At 30.8% G+C, this 21,884-nt stretch overlaps 1 protein-coding gene across 1 annotated transcript in view; it reads left to right on the top strand.

The window, feature by feature from the left end:
• Nucleotides 1–13,605: 13,605 nt before the first annotated feature.
• The window catches only part of LOC148304432 (serine/threonine-protein kinase 32A), an 89,413-nt gene continuing 81,134 nt past the window's right edge, over nucleotides 13,606–21,884 (top strand). Inside the window, exons 1-2 of the mRNA XM_088268333.1 lie at nucleotides 13,606–13,742; nucleotides 17,121–17,176. Coding sequence (XP_088124459.1) covers nucleotides 13,691–13,742; nucleotides 17,121–17,176 — 108 coding nt within the window. The 5' untranslated portion in view covers nucleotides 13,606–13,690. The remainder of the gene's footprint in view (nucleotides 13,743–17,120; nucleotides 17,177–21,884) is intronic.

Here is a 21,884-nt window from a genome sequence, read left to right as displayed (position 1 = left end):
TCATATCGTCAATATTGACTGAGAAAATGGTAAATAATATATTACATTTACCTTAAATAATGGTAAAGGGTAGTAGCGAATAGAAATTTATGGTTCATAACATAAATAAAGTATTAACACCTAGGAGTCACATTATTATATTAAAATAAAGGCAAAATATATATCTTCATGACAATATTTTAATGAGAATTGTTTGAAAAAGGATAAATAATACATTTTCAAAGGAAAATTATATAAATTGGATTTTCTGAAGTCATATTCAGTAAGTTGAAAGTACTTCAAGCTTGAATTTACGTTTTGTTTCAAATACCTGTCTCCTGAAATTAATTAAATGGGGGTCTCTCGTTTTAAACGTATATAAAAGGTTGAAGAAATTAAGCCATCCAAGCGTTGTAAACATAATGTAAATATTAGAGGAAATGTTTGCTTTACTTTCAAGTACAATCGTTCAAAATTTTAATAACCATTACGTTAACGCTTCACGAGTGTTTCGAAAGATAATAAGTTGTAGGTATTACCAAACGCCATCAAAGTCGAGATAACAAACACTCGCTTAGATGTTTGTTTTACGTTATAACATATATCCATTAAAATAAAAAAGTAAAACACCGTTTGTTGTTTTCTATTTTACATTTAGAACTGTGTTAGTTTTATCTATTTTTTTTAACTTTCTTATTTATTTTTCAGTCTTGTTAACCTTAATTCCATGTCCCAAATGAGTAATGGAAATTACTCATCGGGAATATTATATATCGCTCACTCCTTTCAACAACGTCATATATCAAACAACTTGATTTTTCAGGAGATTGTTTTTAAAGTTTAAAAAATAATTACTTATAAACCTTATCCGCACCTAATGGTGCATAGGGCATTGCATCAAATTAATGCAGTGTTATCTTGATCATTACTTACATGAAGGCAAGGTGATCACTCTTGCGCTTCAGGAACCAGTCCAGGGTAATATTAAATAAATATTACAGTGTTAAATCACTAATATTTATTTTCACCCTCCCTGGGAATCGAACCCGGGACCTCCAGTACGGTAGCTAAGCACGCTGACCATTACACCACGGAGGCGGAGAAAAAATAATTAAATGCATTTTAATAAATATCAAGCCATTTATTGAACTTTTTACTGTGCAACAGATTTTTTTAGGTAAAACCTGAAGGTTTTTTCTCAATTTGAAAAATATTTAGTATATTTAAAAAATTAATTAAACAATACCTTTTCTTTAAAATGCAAAAAACTCTTTCTGTCCCGTAGCAGGTAAATATTAAGTTAAAAATATGGCACTTTTGCTGGGATATAGTACATTTTCTGGGCATTCCGAAAACATGCACAACTGAAAATTGACAATTTTTGATTTATGACGTTCTTGAAAGGAGTGAGCGATATGTGACTTATGCATGTAATATGTTTTAAAAATAAATAAATCAACACTTGTATATCGCTTGTATAATTTAAAGGTATAACCACTTTTAAAAGATAATTATACCATCCAAATAAAGATTAACGCTATGAAGATAACATTAATTGATTCGGCAATAACTCTGTGGATTATGGATATTATCCGTACATTTTTAATTGGGTTTTAAATAATCCATTGCGATATTTGAAAATGATGCAAAATGCATCAAAACACGTGTCACATTGTAGATTTTTAAAAATTCATTCATTCGAACCCTTATCCGCACCCCAATGGTGCATAGGGCACTGCATCATATAAACACAGTGTTATCTTGATCGTTAACACACGAAGGAAAGGTGATCAGCCCTCCGCTTCAGGTACAGGCCAGGGTAATATTTAATAAATATTAGAGTGAAAAAAATCACTTATATTTGCTAGATCCCCCTCTGGAAATCTAACCCGGGACCTCCAGAACGGTAACCGAGCGTGCTGACCATTACACTATGGTAGTATTTATCAAGTAAAACTTGAATAAAAATTCTATAAAGACTATTTTGTGAAGTGATGGAAAAAAATATATTTTCAGTGAATTTGTGGTTATTTCCTATACCGATATACATATATCCAATTGTTATAAATTAAAAAATAAAAATAAAAACTTCTATCATATCACTTTCGATAACTAAAGTTGTTCTTATCAACAGAAAATACAAACAGCTTCTACAATATTTTCTTTTGTTTTATTTTTACAACCTTTTGATGAGAATATCTGTGGTTTTTAAACTAATCGTATTTATATTAATAAACTTAAAATTCTGGTCTTTTACAATTTGAAATTCTTTAACACATTTTCCACAAAGCGGATAATACTAAAATTTCGATAAACTGAGTAAAAATAACGCTGGAAAAAGCAATAAGTATGGAATACTTTTTTGAATAGAAATAAAAAAGTTAAAAAAATATATATATCCTGTGTTAAAAACAATATAGTAACTTGAAAATCCATGTTTTCGAAATAGCCACTAAAGATATAACTTTTTTTCTAGCCTGTATGAAGAAAAGGAAGAAAAAAATATTTTTTCTTAGTGCTAATAATCTAAAGAAAGCCAAGCTAGCGGTTCACAACGGCGTGCTAGTACCGACACTAATGTATGGAAGCGAAACATGGAACTGGGAAAGGAAGGATGAAAGCAGAGTGAACGCTGTTGAAATGCGCTCCCTCAGACGAATGAGTGGAAAATCATTGTATGACAGAATTAAAAACGAAGATATAAGAAAGGAATATAAGGCTGATCGAGGAATAATTGAAAATATTAGGAAGAGTTCTTTGCGGTAGTATGGACATGTGGAATATAATATGGACGAATGGCTAAGAAAATATATGTGGCAAATGTGAGAGGGAAAACAGAACGAGGACGACCGAAAAAGACTTGGCACGATCAGATCAATCAGAACCTAAAATCTGGCGGTGTAAAAATTCTGCGTAATCGAAGGGCATGTATGACTAGATGTATGGATGTGAAGGAGGCGAGGAGTGTATGTCAGGACAGAAGAATGTGGCGTTCCATCCTCTCTGCCTACTCCTGCGGGGAAACGGCGTGAGGGTAGTAGTAGTAGTAGTAGCTAATAATCTACATCTTTCAATTCCCAAACAAAGTTCCCAACATCCTTACACTGGGTGACACCTAAACAAATAAATAAAGTTAATTTCGGAGTTAGTTGTAACATTAACCTAAGGTTGTTAAATTTTAATAATATAATTTAAGCTTTTAAAATTTAAAAAAAGTTGGCCCGCAAAGGATTTGAACCTTCAACCTCCAGTTTATGCTTTGAGCCTGGTGCTCTAACCAATTGAGCTAACGGACCTGGTATTGAAGTGGCCTTAATAAAGGTATAATAAATTTCTAAATTGATTGATAAAAGATAAGATATTGAGGCGAATGTGGACGGTTATACAAGCAAAGAAAGACTGACAAAAACCTGAAAAAAAAACAAAAGAATGATTTTTTCCTATTAAAAATTTGTAAATAAATTCATAATATTATTATGACAGATTTTGTAGAATTTATTTTACTAAAATCTATTAATTAAGGTTTTAAAAATGTACATATATAAGTAGAAGGTATATTCATTTGTTCTTTTTTATTATTATTATGAGCAAAGGATTTAAAATCATGCTATTTTATGTTAATAGTTTTCTTACGAATATGTTAATATTTTGTTAAGTGAGGGTGGATATATAGCTCACTCCTTGCAACAACGTCATAAATTAAAAATCTTTGTTTTTCAGGAGATCGTTTTTAAAGTGTAAGAATAAAATAAAATGTATTCAAAATAAATATCAAGCCAATTATTGAACTTTTAACTGTGCAACAGATCTTTTTAGGTAAAACCTGAATATTTTTTCTCCATTTGAAAAATATTTAGTATATTTATAAAAATAATTAAACAATACCTTTTCTTAAAACTGCAAAAACAACACTTTCTGCCTTGTAGCGGGTAAATATTAAGTTAGAAATATGACGCTTTTGCTGGGATATAGTACATTTTCTGGGCATTCCGTAAACATGCACAACTGAAAATTCACGATTTTTGATTTATGACGTTGTTGAAAGGAGTGAGTGATATGGCACCTCTTCGACATGACCGATGTCATGTTGTAAACTACGCTCGCACCTTAGAATTGCGTGTTATTTTAATTATTACGTGTTTAAATTCATAATATTGAGTGTTTTCAGAATAAAATTAAGCTTTCAGAAAAAATATTTCGTTTCACTTATTTGAATTGTTTTTCATCACCATATTGCTAATGTGGACAAGATATAGGGGATGTAAAACACACGTTCTTTCAGTGTCCACTCACAACAGAGAAGGAGAACTTTCTAAATTGCTCTACACAGGCAGGATTCCAGCTCTCCACCCAAGTACCCACCCTTCTTTCTGAACCTAATTCTAGAATTGCGGTCATAATTTCTAAAATAATAAAGCTGAACGCAAGTACACTATGAATTTTTTTATTAATTGCTCTTTTTTTATTATAATTTTGTTTGTAAATTAAAATAAGTTTGTGACCAAATAAAAACTTGACTGCCAAATAACAAAAATATATTTAAAAAAATACCACTTTTTAAATCATGTTGTGATACGTGTTTTGATGCATTCCACATCATTTTCAAACACAGTATGTGAATTTATTTATTGACTTGGCGTTTAATTTGTAGAACTCCATTTTAATTTATGTATTAATTTTAAATCAAACACAGATTTTTTGAGTCTACTATGTTGTATTTTATTAACAAAAAACACATAAAAAATTATATTGTGACAATTGTTTCGCCTTGTTAGGGCATTATCAAACGAATGTTCGTTTGATAATGCCCTAACAAGGCGAAACAATTGTCACAATATAATTTTTTATGTGTTTTTTGTTAATAAAATACAACATAGTAGACTCAAAAAATCTGTGTTTGATTTAAAATAAATACATAAAATACAGTATGTGAAGCTGAGTTATGTAAGCTCTGTAACTCGTTAAGCAAAATTTCGCTCGTTAAAGGATTAAAAATTTCACTTTTTTTGCTCATTATGCGAATTACGTGTTATGAGAGGAGAGAGAGAAATTCCACTGTACTGTGAATTTGTTAAATGACAGAGTAACATTGTTTACATCTTTATTCAGTAAAAGTTTCCGAAGATGATTTTTAGATGGCAACTTTTCTCCCAGAAGAGGCTTATCATTAACTGAGTAATTGGATAAGGTTTTAATAATTGTTCAGTAAATTTACGTTAAATGTGAAACGTCATACTTTACCCTTGAAATAACAGCCTTTTGTATTTACGCCGAGCGGTAAAATTCCAGTTAATTGACAAGTGTCAATTTACCGCGACAAGAGACGAAAACTTTTATGAACAGCTTTGCCAAAACGAGTCAATTTCCTGAAAACATTATAAAAGCTTTTGCCTTTCATACTTTACCCTTGAAATAACAGCCTTTTGTATTTACGCCGAGCGGTAAAATTCCAGTTAATTGACAAGTGTCAATTTACCGCGACAAGAGACGAAAACTTTTATGAACAGCTTTGCCAAAACGAGTATATTTCCTGAAAACATTATAAGAGCTTTTGCCTTCATTACTTTCGCTGATATTCTGAAATGAAACGTACTTCTGGTTATGGATGACATGTTAAATTATGCGCACTTGTTACATTTTAAGTTGACTGCTAACATTAGTTTACTCCTCAGAATTTCAGTAGTTTTTCAGTCAGTTTTCAGTTAATCGTCCGTGAAAGCCGGTTATAATAAAAGCCTATAAAATCACCCTAGCTACGGTTTTAATAGAAATAAAACAAGGGTTTGCGTTGAAACGACTATGGGTGGGTGATATCATTTTATTCTATTGATTTTTGATGAAAATCATGTATAATTAATTTGGGGTGGTCATTAAGTTAATGTCAACTAACCCTCAACCCTAACTAAGATGGAAAAATGTTCAATTGAATTGAGTATCGACTTTTGTTTGTTTTTGAATACCCAAGAAATAAAGTTTGTTTATTATTCCAATCAATTTCTTTGAATATTATAATATTATATACTGTACATATAAATATATAAATATATATATATATATATATATATATATATATATATATATATATATATATATATATATATATATATATATATATATATATATATATATATATATATATATATATATATATATATATATATACATTTTTTTTTCAAACGAATGACAAACATTCCTTTGAAATAATTATTTTTCAAAATATTAATTTTTTGTCGTTTTTTAATAATAAAATAAAACTTAGTATACTCAAAAAATATGTGTTTGATTGAACAATTAATATATAAATACAAGTAAATGTTAGAATCTTATACAGCCTTTAAAAACCAAAAGGCAGATAGTTTAGTTTAAACTAAAAAAACATAAATTGCCACTAATCGTAAATATTTACATCATATTCAATATTGATATAATTGCTTGCATTTATTTTAAAATATCCACAGGTTTTTAATTTAAAAGTTATCGTGCTTATCGAAATGTGATCATCAAAAATATTTGGCAGTAATGTTAATTTCATTTACACAATTTCAAGACGCTTCAAATATTGAAAATCTAAAATAGAAAACAATTGAGTAAGAGCTTATTAGAATTACACAAAATTGAATTGTTTGTATGAAAATATTCATACATAATGGCATTATTTTATTTCGAGTAAAATAATTCTCAATTTAAATATTTTACATTGCGAGGATTCTGTTTCGATAAATTATAATATTTTTGTCAACACAAGTTGACATTTCAAATTCTACGTATTTCAATTATTACAATATTCTAAATAGGTACCTTTGTTTTTTTTTTACCTTTATATTTTTACGTTTTTTACGTTTATCTTTACGTTCTTTATATTTTGTCCGCCTCCGTAGTGTAATGGTCAGCACGCTCGGCTACCGTTCTGGAGGTCCCGGGTTCGATTCCCAAGGGGGGTAAAATAAATATAAGTGATTTTTTCACTGTCATATTTATTCAATATTACTCTGGACTGGTACCTGAAGCGGAGGGATGATCACCTTTCCTTCATGTGTAAACGATCAAGATAACACTACGTTTATATGACGCAGTGCCCTATGCACCATTGGGGTGCGAATAAGGGTTTTATTATTATTATTATTATATTTTTCCGAGTAAAATATTAATTTAATGAGCTTCAAAATTAATTCGTGGAATGAAACTTGCTAGTAGTAAATATTTTTTGTCTGAAATGAATATTAGATAAACGATAGACGGTATTAATAATTCAGGGAAATTTCATTTAATCTTCTTTTTCCAATTTCCTTTGTCCGATATTACGAGATGGTTCACGTTTAGGCTTTATTAATGTCCTTTATTTACTTGGTACTATTGTGTACCTTATATATAACTAACCTCCACACCGCTTCCCCGCAGGTGTAGACAGAGGGTATAGAACGCCAAACTTATCGGTCTTTGCGAACAATCTAAGCCTCTTCCACATTTATGCATGTTCTCATCTGACTCCTGACCTGACTACTTTCAAGTAGTGAAATACTCCATCATGATATTTTTTTCTTAGTTTTTCAATGCATCTCAACACACCTTTTAACCATCTCAACACACCTTTTTTTTTTTATTTTATCGATAATACTTATCTCAGCCTTGCATTATTTGCTTACAACTCCATTCAAATATGTGTCATACACCGTTTTGTAGCGCAATCGTCTGAGATATAGAATTTCGACTGCATTCAGTGAACTTTAATTTATCTTTTTCCAACTCCAAGCTTCACTCCCATTCATTAGGGTTGGAACAAGGGCTACATTGGGCACTGCCATGTTTAAGAAAATATTTAGTCAGTTAGTTCATACATATTAATATACAAACAGTAAATTATATTGTACGCCTCCACAGTGCAGTGGCTAAAGCATCGGATCTTATGGGTTCGATTTTCGTGAAGGCCAAAATAAACATTAGTGATTTTTCACTCAAATACTTATCAAATATAACCCTGGGCTAGTACCTGAAGAGCAGGGCTGATCACCTTTCATTCATGCATTTAACGATCAAGAAAACACTGCGTTTATATGATACAGTGCCCTATGCACCATTATAGTGCGGATAAGGGTTCATAGATACACAATAAAGCAGGTGTTGAAAACCATGATTTAATATATATTTTTTATTTTCTTAGCGTTGAACTCCCATATTCACCATTGTAGGCGGATAATGGTTAAAAAAGGAAGTAAAGATGATATATAAAAAGGCACTTGTATGTGTTGTTTAAGACTTTTTTTAAACGTTCAATAATCTCGACTGGTAGCAAATTTCTTGAAAGATACGATACATCCACCCTTTTTAGGGGAAAAGGTACAGTAATCCACTTTTATCCCGACTGCTTCAGCGAAAATTCTGCTATACAATATCGCATATAATTGAACACTCTAAAACAAGGGTGGCCGCATGCAGCCCACCGGGTGTATATCACACATTTTTTTAAAGTGTACATAAAACCACCAAAAGAACATTCAATCGTGCGTAGTTCGTATCATATCCATATATAAAAGTATCTCAGTATCGTAACAATGTTTTCTATTCATTTTAACATATACTCACAATATTTTGCGATAGACTTTTAAACACACATTGATACTGCTATTACATAAAATAAAAGTAAAAGAAGACTTGGGATGATCAAGCGATTCAAATACTTGAAAGAGGTCAGGTCACTAGTCGGAAAAATCGGCGGGTATGTATGAGAAGATGCATGAATGCGGAAGGGGAGAAGAATGTGTGCAAATATGATTGGTGTGGCGTTCTATTCTCTCTGCCTACCCTTGTAGAAAAGTGGCGTGATGATTGTTTTGTTAGGTAGCTAGTGTCTGAAGGTCTTCTGAAGCTCACTACGATGTCAAATGTCACTCCAAGGTTTCCAAGGTCGTGTTGTGTTGGGTGAAGTCCTCACACTAGGCGGTTGGGGGGTCAGTCTCAGGGGAGAACGTTTAGGTCAAGGGTGGCCAACACGCGGCCCGCGGCCTGCATGCGGCCCGCCGGGTGTCGGCTTGTGGCCCGTGGAGCATATCACACATTTTTTCTTTAAGTGTACGTAAAACCACCAAATGAACATTCTACCGTGCGTAGTTCGTATCATATCCCATGTATGGAAGTATCTCACTGTCGTGACAATTTCTTCCATATACTAATATTTGTGTTAACAATCACGACCCGTGCCAAAATTGTTTGATTTGAAGCACTTGGAAAACTGTTTGAGTGAAGCAAAAAGATCAATCGTTATCAACATTGATGCACTTAGTTCTGACGAACAAAATCAGACTTCTCACTAAAATTTATTTTATTTTATTTATTTTTTAATATAATTGTTAGTATTACCTCTAATCTCTATCTATATCTTATATTATACCTTCTTAAAAAACAATAGATATACATATTTCTCGTTTGCTTTGAATAATAAAATAAATTTTGTTTTACGGTAGGATATTTCATTTCTAAAATTTAGCCGGGCTGCTGAAAGGTTGACCACCCATGGCTTAGGTATTCCTAACGCCATCGGAATTCAAACACGAATTTGACAACAATGATCATATACTCACCCTTATCGGCCAGAATAATTTAATTTTACTCTGAAAACATGAGATAAAAATTTGGAAAAAATAGAACTTTATTGAGGGTGATTTTCTGCTTACAAATTTTTCCAAAGCGAAAATTTTTAATGTTTTTCTTTTATTTTTATAAAAGTTGGCCCGTAATGGATTTGAACCTTCAACCTCCAGTTTGTGCATTGAGCCTGGTGTTCTAACCAATTGAGCTAACGGACCTGATATTGAAGTGGCCATGATAACAGTATTATTAATTTTCACGTTGATTAACAAAACATACCATTAAATAATACCAAATTGATACCACGATAATGAGTATCTTATGGTTTATATTTTTAATTTAAAAAAATTGTTTATTTCATAATTTATGTGTGCTAATAATTTTGTTAAGCACACGTGTCTGCCTCTGTAGTGTAATGGTAAGCACGCTTGGCTACCGTTCTGGAAGTCCCGGGTTCGATTCGCAGGGGGGGGTCAAATAAACATAGGACATATTTTCACTCTAATATTTATTCGATATTACCCTGGACTGGTTCGTGAAGCGGAGGGCCGATCACCTTTCTTTCATGCGTTAATGATCAAGATAACACTGCATTTTTATGATGCAGTGCCCTATGCACCATTGGGGTGCGGATAAGGGTTTGATGAATAATTTTGTAATATTTTTTTAGATTCTCAGGAAAATGACCTATTTCCTTAAATTTATTAATTTATGTTTTAAAAGCGAAATAATTGTTTTGTATAGTTATACGCAAGAAGATTTACCGTTTGCAGATTAGCTTTTCTAAACGATGTGAACTTATTTATTAAAAATAATAAATTCCTCGAATAGGTTAAAAAAAAATTGGGATGTTTGAATGTTTTAAATTTATTAAGTATTAAAATAAACTATTCAACGAGCAATTAGTATGACCCCTAGCCTTGATTTTAAACATGAATATCTACTTAGGTACAGCTGTAATGCTGTGGAAGCATTCATTCATATTTAATGATTCAATTTAACTTTGTAAATTCTGTTGGAAAACGTGCCACGTTTTTGTATGGTTATTTTTCATCCCTTTTTAACGCTTTTTGCAAAGTGGCTTGCACTTTTGCCTGTATAACAAAAGGTGCCAGGTGCGATTCCCGGGGATATCAAAGTTTTGCAAAGTGTTTTTAAAATGTTATATTAAGAATATCAACAATGGAAATATTATCCAGGAATGTAAATAAATCGTTTATGAATTTAGATACTTAAAATTGTATTCAAAATAAGCATAATTTAAAAAAAACAGGAATTATTTAACTATTAATGGTGACAAATATTTGAACCTTAGGAAATGTTTGAAACCTTTGAAATTTAAAAATGATTTTACAATAGTAAACGCAAAGACCAAACAATTTCAACAGAATTTTAAATATTTGATTATCAACATTTTTAATTACTTCTTACAGATGTTAAAAAAATAGAAGATATTAAAATTCTAAAAAATAAATTGAATGTCTTTTATTGATAACAGTTCAATTGAAAAAAAACACTAAAATAATATGATTAAAAAAATATTAAATCATTCGTAAGTATAGACAATAAACATTTAGTTTAAGACCCTCTCCAAGCATTAGGGCTTAGTTTCTTTTTTGGAGGGGCAAATCGTACATATAAAGTAAGTTAAAATGAGAAATCTCTAGCAAGTTAAAATAATTTTGAATTTTTTAGTATTCAAATAATATTTTTTTAATATATAATAATAACTGCTTAATGGTATTGATTTGTACAAAGAATTATGATACATAATACCATGTATTTTACATGTTTCTACGCCTTTTATATGTGCTTATACAGAACCCCGCTTATCTCTGTAAAAGTATTACGTGAAAGATTTGTAATTTTTTTAAATCGCTGCGGTGTGGAAGCGGTATTTTAATGCGTTTTTTACTTTAAATTGGACATTATACAAAACAAATTGGACGTCTTACAAAACAAATTACATATTTTTTGAGATGGTAGTTGCATTTATGACTTTGCTTATTGTGTACAAGGTTTATAGATCAATTAGTAGATTTCTGTTTCTACTAACTAAAAAAAAAGTATGTTAGGAATCGGAGGGATAATCTAGTGTGGGCTAATCAGGCACTTCTCAGCATTTGCTCATTGCTGGAAGGAAACCACGTAAAGCTCCTAAACGTTTTACTGTTTTTGTTTTTATATAATATATATAAATAAAACCCTCTTCCGCACCCCGATGGTGCATAGGGCACTGCGTCATATAAACGCAGTGTTATCTTGATCGTTTACGCATGAAGGAAAGGTGATCAGCCCTCCGCTTCAGGTATCAGTCCAGGGTAATATTGAATAAATATAACAGTGAAAAAATCACTTATATTTATTTCACCCCCCTTGGGAATCCAACCCGGGACCTACAGAACGGTAGCAGAGCGTGCTGACCATTACACTACGGAGGCGGACATATATAATAAGTAAAACAAATTTAATATATCATTAATATATTATGAAATTTTCCTGAGGTGTTTGTCTTCACTTAAACTTATCGTTTCTTCTGCTTAAAGCCGAAACATCAAATTTTTAACAAGGCAGATTGTTTATTTTATCCTTTATTTGTTGAATATTACCCCTTTTTATTCCTGGAGCTTTTCCGTAATGGTGGGCTTTACAAAGTTATCCTGTCGTATCAACTAACTCCCCATCTTCCCTTTTCTATTCTCAGAATTCTTCAATACATGTTAGTTATCCTTTCATATTCAAATATTATTATTCAAATATTTTGACACAAATAATAAATTTCTCTCCGTACGCTGAAAGACGAACGTAATACAAGTCTATCAAGTGATCTTTAAAACAAATTACTGTTCTCAAAGCCAGAAAATGCTCCATATCTCTTATCATTAAAAATTCACCTTGTTTGTATTAAAGCTTGAATAATAATATACCTAACACTCTCCTTATCATCATCGTTCACTTGGTGTAATACCACTTTAATTTTTAACTTACTTAAATTATTTTTTTTATTTATTAAGGGTCACTTCAAGTCCACTATGAAAAATATTCCCATTGTGATTCATTTTTCTGCTTTCTCTCTTTAAAATTTAAATTTTTTATATAAATGTAAGACCACAACAATTTTATTTTAATTACCTGATGATGAAATGAATATTTCGAAACCGGTAGTCACCAATTTATTTTAATGTGGTATTACACAAAGTGAACAATGATTTTTATTTATTTATTTTTAAAAACATATTACATACATAAGCCATACATATAATATTCCCGATGAGTAATTTCTATTTCTCATTTTGGGACATGGAATTAAGGTAAACAAGTCTGGAGCACAAATAATTGAGTTACAAAAATTTTTTTTTTTAATTACCAAAACTAATATATGGCAAAATATAAAAACAATAAACAGGGATAATAAATAGGCAAAAGAAGCATATTTAAAAGAAAAACATGAGAAAAACATAAGGTACGAAGCATATTTAAAATATACAAATTAGAATAATGTAAATCCCCAGACTTCCATATTCTTCTTATCTATGTTAAGATGTCAAAAAAATGTAAAAAAACTTCAATCCTCCTTCAATCAATAATCCCGATTTGTTCATAATATTCGGTCACACTCTAAATTTATGTATTAATTTTAAATCAAACACAGATTTTTTGAGTCTACTTAGTTGTATTTTATCAACAAAAACACATAAAAAATTATACTGTGACAATTGTTTCGCCTTGTTAGGGCATTATCAAACGAAGACATTCGTTTGATAATGCCCTAACAAGGTGAAACAATTATCACAATTTGATTTTTTATGTGTTTTTGTTAATAAAATACTACTTAGTAGACTCAAAAAATCTGTGTTTGATTTAAAATTAATACATAAATTAAAATGGAGTTCTACAAATTAAAGGCCAAATCACACTCAAAATGTTGCAAAACTGATTTTAGTGATCCATCACTCTCCTTTTTATACCTTTATCGATCTCCAGAAAATCATCCCTAGAAAATATATTATCCTAAGATTTTAATCGTACTTTTTGTTTTTTTTCAGATATTTAATGGACTAAGTTGGATTCTGGAAGTGTCGAGTACTGGTGTTAAAAATGGACTATTAGTGTAAGTCATCAACACAATATGGGGGCCAATCAATCCGGAAGAGTGGACTTTCAATTCGGAAACAAGGATGGTAAGTTAAAGTAAAATTGATGCATTTTTGTAAAAAATACAAACACAAATATATTTGTTTTCTTTAAAAAAATCAACAATCTTTGAAATTTTGAAAAAAACTAAAATACCATTTTAACTATACATTTTTTTTTCTTATTGATAAACGTATAATTTTCAATTACAATTTTCATTCAAACCCTTATTCGCACCCCAATGGTGCATAGGGCACTGCATCATATAAACGCAGTGTTAACACATGAAGGAAAGGTGATCAGCCCTCCGCTTCCGGTACCAGTCCAGGGTAATATTGATTAAATATAAGAGTGAAAAAATCACTTATATTTATTTGACCCCCCCTGGGAATCGAACCCGGGACCACCAGTACGGTAACCGAACGTGCTGACCATTATACTACGAAGGCGGACTCCGAAAATTTAAATTTATAATTGCAATTATAAATATAAATTCTTAAAAATAATTTAACAAACAATTTTATTTAGCTTTAAAACATTAATTCTATAAAAAAATTGCCATGTCAATAAATTCTTCCTTTCCCAGAAAATAAATATAAATGTACGTACCCATGTACATCCCCCATTAGCTACTGTTGTCTCCCATAAATTATTGCTGCACATGTTAAAACTGTCACTTAGAATTATACAGCTACATAAAGACCGTAGTCCATTTGATCTTCATATTCGTTTGATAATACCCTAACAAGGCGAAGCAATTGTCACAATATTAATTTTGATGTGTTTTTTAACAATAAAATACAACGTAGTAGACTCATAAAATCTGTGTTTTATTTTAAATTGATACGTAAAATAAACATTTTTCTCAATCATTTCAACCACTGGGTACTTCTTATTGCGTATGAGCAAAATCTTAAAGGATTTTACTGATATCAGTAAAATTCTGAAGCCAGCTTTTAAGAAAAGCATAAGTTATTAATGCCGTTACATTTTAAAGCACTCTAAGCTTTCGTTAAGATATAAATATCGAAATCCGTATAAAACATGATTTTCTAGCGTATTATCGTATTAAAGCAGAATCATATAATATAATATGAAATTATCAATTAAGTTTATGTACGTTTTTCCACTGTGCTGCGATATAAGACCCTATATCCGCCTTTGTTAATAAAGGGATTATGTGAACAAACATTCCCGTTTAATAAAATCATAATACTCGCATATACGTATCACTCACTCCTTTCAAAAACGTCATATATCAAAAATCATCAATTTGCAATATTTTCGGAATGCCCAGAAAATGTACTATATCTGAGCAAAAGCGGCATATTTTAAACTTAATATTTACCCGCTATAGGGCAGTAAGTGTTGTTTTTGCATTTTGAAGACAAGGTATTGTTTATTTTTTTTTTTGATACACTTAATATTTTTTAAATGGAGAAAAAACATTCAGGCTTTACCTTAAAAGATCTGTTGCACAGTAAAAAGTTCAATAAGTGGCTTGATATTTATTTTTAATACATTTTATTACATTCTTAAACTTTAAAAACATATTCCTGAAAATCAAGTTATTTGATATATGTTGTTTATGTTTACATGTATATTTTACGGATAATGCTAGAATACAAAGTAGACCTAGATTTATTCGCCACACCACTCCGTCTTTGCAAACATTCTTCGCCTCTTCCACATTCATGCATCACCACATACATACCCACCTATTGTTTCGACTCCTAACTTTTTTCTTTTTTTTCTGTGAGCCTAATCGGTTCATTATAAGAAATAGATTTCAAATTGTGGTAGAGTGGGTTCGAACTGAGAAACTCTGTCGTAAGAGTCCGTGACACTATCCACGGGACCGCAACCTGACATTTAAATTATATATTAAAGTCATTTTAGTGTATTTTACTTCATACATTATAATATGAAAAATTATTAAAATTATTAACAATACCTACTTTGAATATTAAAATAGTAATAAAAATCGCTGAATACTGAAAACATTTATTTCAACTTCTAAATTTCACAGGAAAACCGCCCTAAAGGTAATAAATTCTATTGGGTGAAATGTTATTTAGGTTTTTTCTACGAGGGTTTATTTTCAACAATTAGCCTCCAATAAATTGTAAGGTTTAAATGGTTTTTGACCTAAATGGACGATATTTTACTTTTTATTTTCATTCAAAGATTTTCTTTAAAACATTTTTTGAAATAAACGAAAATTATATATATTCGTATAAATACTCGTACATAATATATACATAGTATAACTACATAGTATAACTATAGTAAAAAAAAGAGGTTAGTAGAAAGTTGTCATACTCTGTTTACTCTCCACCAATAAATAACCTAGTTATGTTATGGGTGGGGGGTGAACGGTGCATGACAATTTTTTTTCTGTATATATAATGAATATGTATATGTGTGTATATGTATATATATGTGTGTACGTATGCGTATGTATATGTATGTATGTATATTAATAAATATATTTTTAACTTCTTACCTAGAAAAAAAAACCCTTTAACCACCCTTATTAATTCCTCTCCTTTCCTTCTCCTTCCTGCTAAATCTATTATTTTATATAATACCCTTTTTTGTTTTTTGTTTTTGTTTAATCTCTGAATGTTTTTTAATAGTTTTATAATATAAATGTGGAGTTGTTTAATTGGCTTTTTTTTAAAGTAACTATTTTTTGTTAATGTAATGTAATGTTTATTATTGTTAATGTAACTTTTGTTTTATATCATTTTTATATGTAAGCTGTACAATTCCCGAATAAATAAAATAAAAAAAATATATAAAATTAAAAACAAAATACATACTTTACTTAGAGTACATTAAGGTTAAATAAATATTTTGACATACCAACATATGGAGATAGAGAAGAATATTAAATTAAGAAATAAAAGATCTCCGCTAAATAAAAGCTTTCTAATCCAATCATAGGTGGCTCTAGTGAGCTCACATGTACAGTGTCATGAGATTAATGATATATGCTGAAGTTCCAAAAATTTGTGTAGTTGGACGTGTGTAAAGGGATCACTTAACCAGCCTTGTAAATACCGAGACTTTCATATTCTTCTTCATCTATGTTGAGATATCAAAAATGTAAAAATGACTCCTATGTGGAAAAAAACTATTTTTAATTAATGCTTTACTAAGTAAATACCACTATTTCTTTAAATCTACTGTGACACGTGTTTTGATGCATTCCGCGTCATTTTTTAACACCGTATACGGTGTTTGAAAATAAAATTTGAAAAACTATTTTACTATGTATGTATCTTTAAAATATTTTGGTAACTTATCGTTAAAAAAATTGTGTATAATAATCAGCATATTAAATTTAAGTTTTTTTATATGGATAACCAGTTAAGAAATAGTAAATTATTCGTAGGTATTACATATATTTTTTTTTTCAGTAAACTTCGATCATTTCCACATTCTAAGGGCAATCGGAAAGGGCAGTTTCGGAAAGGTAAGCTTAAACTTAATTCTCACTTACTCACCCCATGAAAAGAAACTAATAAATAGATTGTAAAGATTAGGACAGCTACAACATATGTGACGCCTACTTTCAAAATCCACCAGATCCATGTGAGTCGATTTTACAAAAAATGCAAAATTCTCCGGGTGACATTTATTTTCAAAGATTTGTCTATCATTAGATAAAATATTGTGAAATAGAATATTTTACCATTTTTTTGGAATTCTTTTTTAGTATATAAAATAAACATGAAACACAAACCGATAACGACGTCATCTTAATTTTTGACCTGTCCCCGCTCTCAGATTGGCCGATATGGGTCAGAGGGCAAGTTTCATATATATAGCGGAATTTGAAGTACAACGCTGTTTTTAAGTATTTTTTTAGCAGGGTTTCCAAGTATATAAATATTTTGAATAATAAAATACACAGTTGGCATTCCGACAGAGCATGTATTTTAAAATCTTATAAAATTGGATTTGGTGGATTTTGAAACTAAGCGACACATATAAAGCTTCTAGGAGCTTAGCATTTGCTGTAATTTGAAACGCACAGGTAGAGTTGGACCAGTGAAAAAACTTACATGAACCTTTTAATTTTTAATTCTAGTTTTACTTGGTAAATGCCAATATTTCTTAAAATCCATTGTGTTTTGATGCATTCCGCATCATTTTCAAACACCGCATGTGAAGATATTTATAAATTTTATGGTGAAATTTTAAGGATGAAAAGGGGGTAAGAGCAGTTTCTTATTTTTATTCATTTTTTTGTTTTTTATTGCCAAGTAAAACTTGTACTCATATATACATAAATGTAAGTAAATGGATACATTTTTTTTATTTTAATAGATAAATATTTGTGTTTTAATCATTTACACAAATATTTCAATTTCATACTATTTCAGTGAGCCTAAGCAACTCATTATTTGAAATAGGTATCAACTTTTGGTAGAGTGGTTTCGAACCGAGAAACTCTGACTTAAGAGTCCGCGACACTTACCACGGACCACAACCCGACTACCAATATTACCACAAAGTGATTACAGAATCAATTAATGTAATGAATCTGTTAAATTGTGACATTAATTATTTAAGTTCCAATTTACTTAATTTAATCACTGATTGCGTTGAAATTTTGACGCAAATTTAGATTACACATCCTAACATCGATGAAGTAGAATATGATCTATGATAGTTGAAACCCTTATCCGCACGCCAATGGTGCATAGGGCACTGCATTATATAAACGCAGTGTTATCTCGATCGTTTACACATAAAGGAAAGGTGATCAGCCCTCCGCTTCAGGTACCAGTCCAGGGTAATATTGAATAAATATTAGAGTGAAAAAATCACTTATATTTATTTGGTCCCCCCCCCCTGGGAATCGAACCCGGGACCTCCAGAACGGTAGCCGAGCGTGCTGACCATTACACTACGGAGGCGGACTGATATATGATAAGTCCGGGTATTTTAAGGACTTCTCCATCATGGGCTGGTTTAAGTGGTAAAAATAACTACTTAGTGGTAAAAATATCTCTGATTTATGAACAAGGTTTTGGACACACCCACTCAACACGTGTCGGCAACTAGTTACACACGTATTCCAAAACTGCTGATGACGTCAGAATGATTACGATAGGTAATTAAAATCAAAGCTAAGCCTTTGCGAACCCAGTGCAGCAGTCTGAAAAGTTTACTCAGGAAATTAATCCCGTTTTCGGAACTGAACAATTTATGTAAATACACAGCAGGTATTATGTAAATATTTGGGCGGGTTGTTTTACCTATGTATATCCGGTTGGCAAATAATTCCATCCCTGAAATATTATTTATACAGGGTGGCACAAAAGATATTGACGGGTTTTAGGGTGTCATTATGAATATAGCAAGATATAAGAAAGGAGTGGAAGGTCAAAAGTATACGTCATTGGATAACGTGTATGACTAGATGTATGGACGTGAAGGAAGTTAAACAATTTTGAAACATAGTTCTTGAATCACTAGAACTTCACTGGAGACATCTATTGGCGTTTCTCATGAATATGATTATAATCCAGGATTCGGACCTCATAAACTGATAAAAGAGTTTCTGCTCAATAAAAAGCTTCTTTTCATCTCACCAATAGTGATCACTTAAGCCAGTCAAATGCCGGTTGTAAGTCCTGAGATGCTCAGACTTCCATCTTCCACATATAAAATGTTAAATCATAGTTGAAGAATATGGATGTCTGGTCATAAACGTCATTTCATCTCACCAATAGATGTCTCTAGTGACGTTCTAGTGATTCAAAAACTATGTTTCAAAATTGGTTCATATATATAGAACTTCCAAGAATTCGAGTCATGTGGTTGTCAATAATAGGTAGAATTGATAAATGTTACACGTATATAAAGTGATCACTTAAACCAGCCTATGACGGTCGTCAGCCCCGTAAATGCCCAGACCTCCGTATTTTTCTTCATGTTTGATGAGATATCAAAAAATTATATTATTAAGTTTACACATTCACTCATCATTTTTTAAGACACACTCGTATAAACTAAATATGCTATAATATAAATCCTTGTACGTAATTGGCAAGGAGAATTTTCTAAAGCAACTAATAAATATTATTAAAAAACGGTTTTCAAAACGTTTTCAAATATTTAAAAAAACGAGTTCAAAATTACGCCTTTGTGAATGCAATGCAGCAGTCCCTCAATAAATCCCGTTTTCCAAAGTGAATAATTTATGTAAATACACTGTAAATAACACCCTAAAAACGTTCAAAACTTATTGTGGCACCCTGTATATATAAAAGCTTACCTACCATAAACTATTATTGAAGGAAGCGTCCATCTTAATTAGAATAAACAGGAATAGAGTAATGTTGAATATTGTACGGAATTGTTCGAAGGATAATTCAAAGGGATCATGATGTTACATTAAATTTTGAAGTCAGATTCGTGTTTATGCAAATTATATCCTTTACTAGAATGATCGCCGATAGCAATCAAATTTGTTTTCAATATTAATTTCCTCACTCCTAAACGGCTCCGAATGCTGAACGATGTATAGCACCTTCTCTAGGCAACTAGAATCCGCTGAAATGCGAATGCTTTGATGGTCCTTTAAAGGCAAAATAAAGAGACGCTTTATCATAAAGTTCAAATCATCCATCTATTGTTGAATTGAGAAAAGCTTTTATTAAGCAGAGACCCATTTTTATTGAGATATATGCAAAATGTAGAATGAACAATTTTACAAGTGTGTAAAGTGTTCACTTCGAACGGTCGTAAGCCCTGTGAATGCCTATAGGTTGTCAAAATATAATGTATGCACAACATATGAAATGCTTTTAATCTCCCTTTATACCTTTGTGGCCAATATAAACAACTAACCAACTAACCATCACGCCGCTTCCCCGCAGGGGTAGGCAGAGAGAATAGAACACCACATTCTTCGCTTAGCGAAACCGGTAGTTGCGAATAAGTGTTTATAAAAGTGTGTAAAATAAAGTATAAAATTACACAAAGTGAACAATGAATTATGAGGAGTGTTTTATTACCATACCACAATTTTTTCTGGATAGGAAAAAAAATAAACTTTATATATACAAAATATATCAAAGTTTAATGTATGCATAACATATGAAATGCTGTCAATCTCCCTTCATCCCTTTGTGTTCGATGTAAACATTTTTATTTTTAAAAATTAAAATATTTCATTAATTCTGAAAGCGCGTTTGAAAATTCCCCGAAATACTGGTGTTTATATGATAAAAACCCGAGATAAATCATTTTTCCTTTTATTTTTTGCTTTAGTAGTGTCGGGATATAAAAACCCCCTCTCGGCTGAGAAGGGTTGTGATGGATCGGTAATAGACAGGTATCTCAGGAACTTCAAACATCCCCCTCCCCCGAACCTTCAGAACCCCAAATTAATTCCATCAAAAACGGCTTCCGTTATGCAAAATGCCACCAATTAAAATCAAACTTGATGTATGGTAAATTATTTGTAAATACAAATATTCATATTTCATCTATTTATGTAAGCTGAGAAATACAAGGAAATAAAATAAAATAACAACTATGTAATTTTTTCCACGTGAATTTTATTTGACCAGCAACCGGGTTTCGTCGTAACTGACATCATCAGAATTATGATCAGGATGATGTCGGTTACGACGAAATACGATTGCTGGTCAAATATAATTAATGTGGAAAGAATAACATAGTTGTTATATTATTTAATCAAATGCAGTTCCACTAAGAAATGTCAGTACATCTAATACAAGATATGTTAGTTTTTTTCAAAATCCTCACAGGTAAAAACCTGCTTTTGTTGAACGACATTTTTTTACATGGTAGCGCTATTTTTTGAACTTAACAGCAATACAAGCGATTCTTAACATTGTTCAAGGCGGGACAATATAGGTTGGTGCTAACTAAAAATTATATTGATTTAATTTTATTAACACCATCTACGTGTCGAACTTTTCAGCCTTTACGTAGCTTGACAGCTGCTACAATACTGTATACTCGTATCTGCAAGTCATGTGGATTTAAATATATGTATTATAAATGTGGGCTGATTATTATTATTATCATATATATATATATATATATATATGTATATATATATATATATATATATATATATATATATATATATATATATATATATATATATATATATATATATATATATATATATATAT

The sequence above is a fragment of the Brachycentrus maculatus genome, unplaced genomic scaffold, assembly GCF_059751285.1.
Source record: "Brachycentrus maculatus isolate JH-2025_06_01 unplaced genomic scaffold, ASM5975128v1 h1tg000320l, whole genome shotgun sequence".
Lineage (NCBI taxonomy): Eukaryota > Metazoa > Arthropoda > Insecta > Trichoptera > Brachycentridae > Brachycentrus > Brachycentrus maculatus.
The sequence above is the reverse complement of the archived record's forward strand: the minus strand, read 5'-3'. Positions and strand labels throughout refer to the sequence as shown.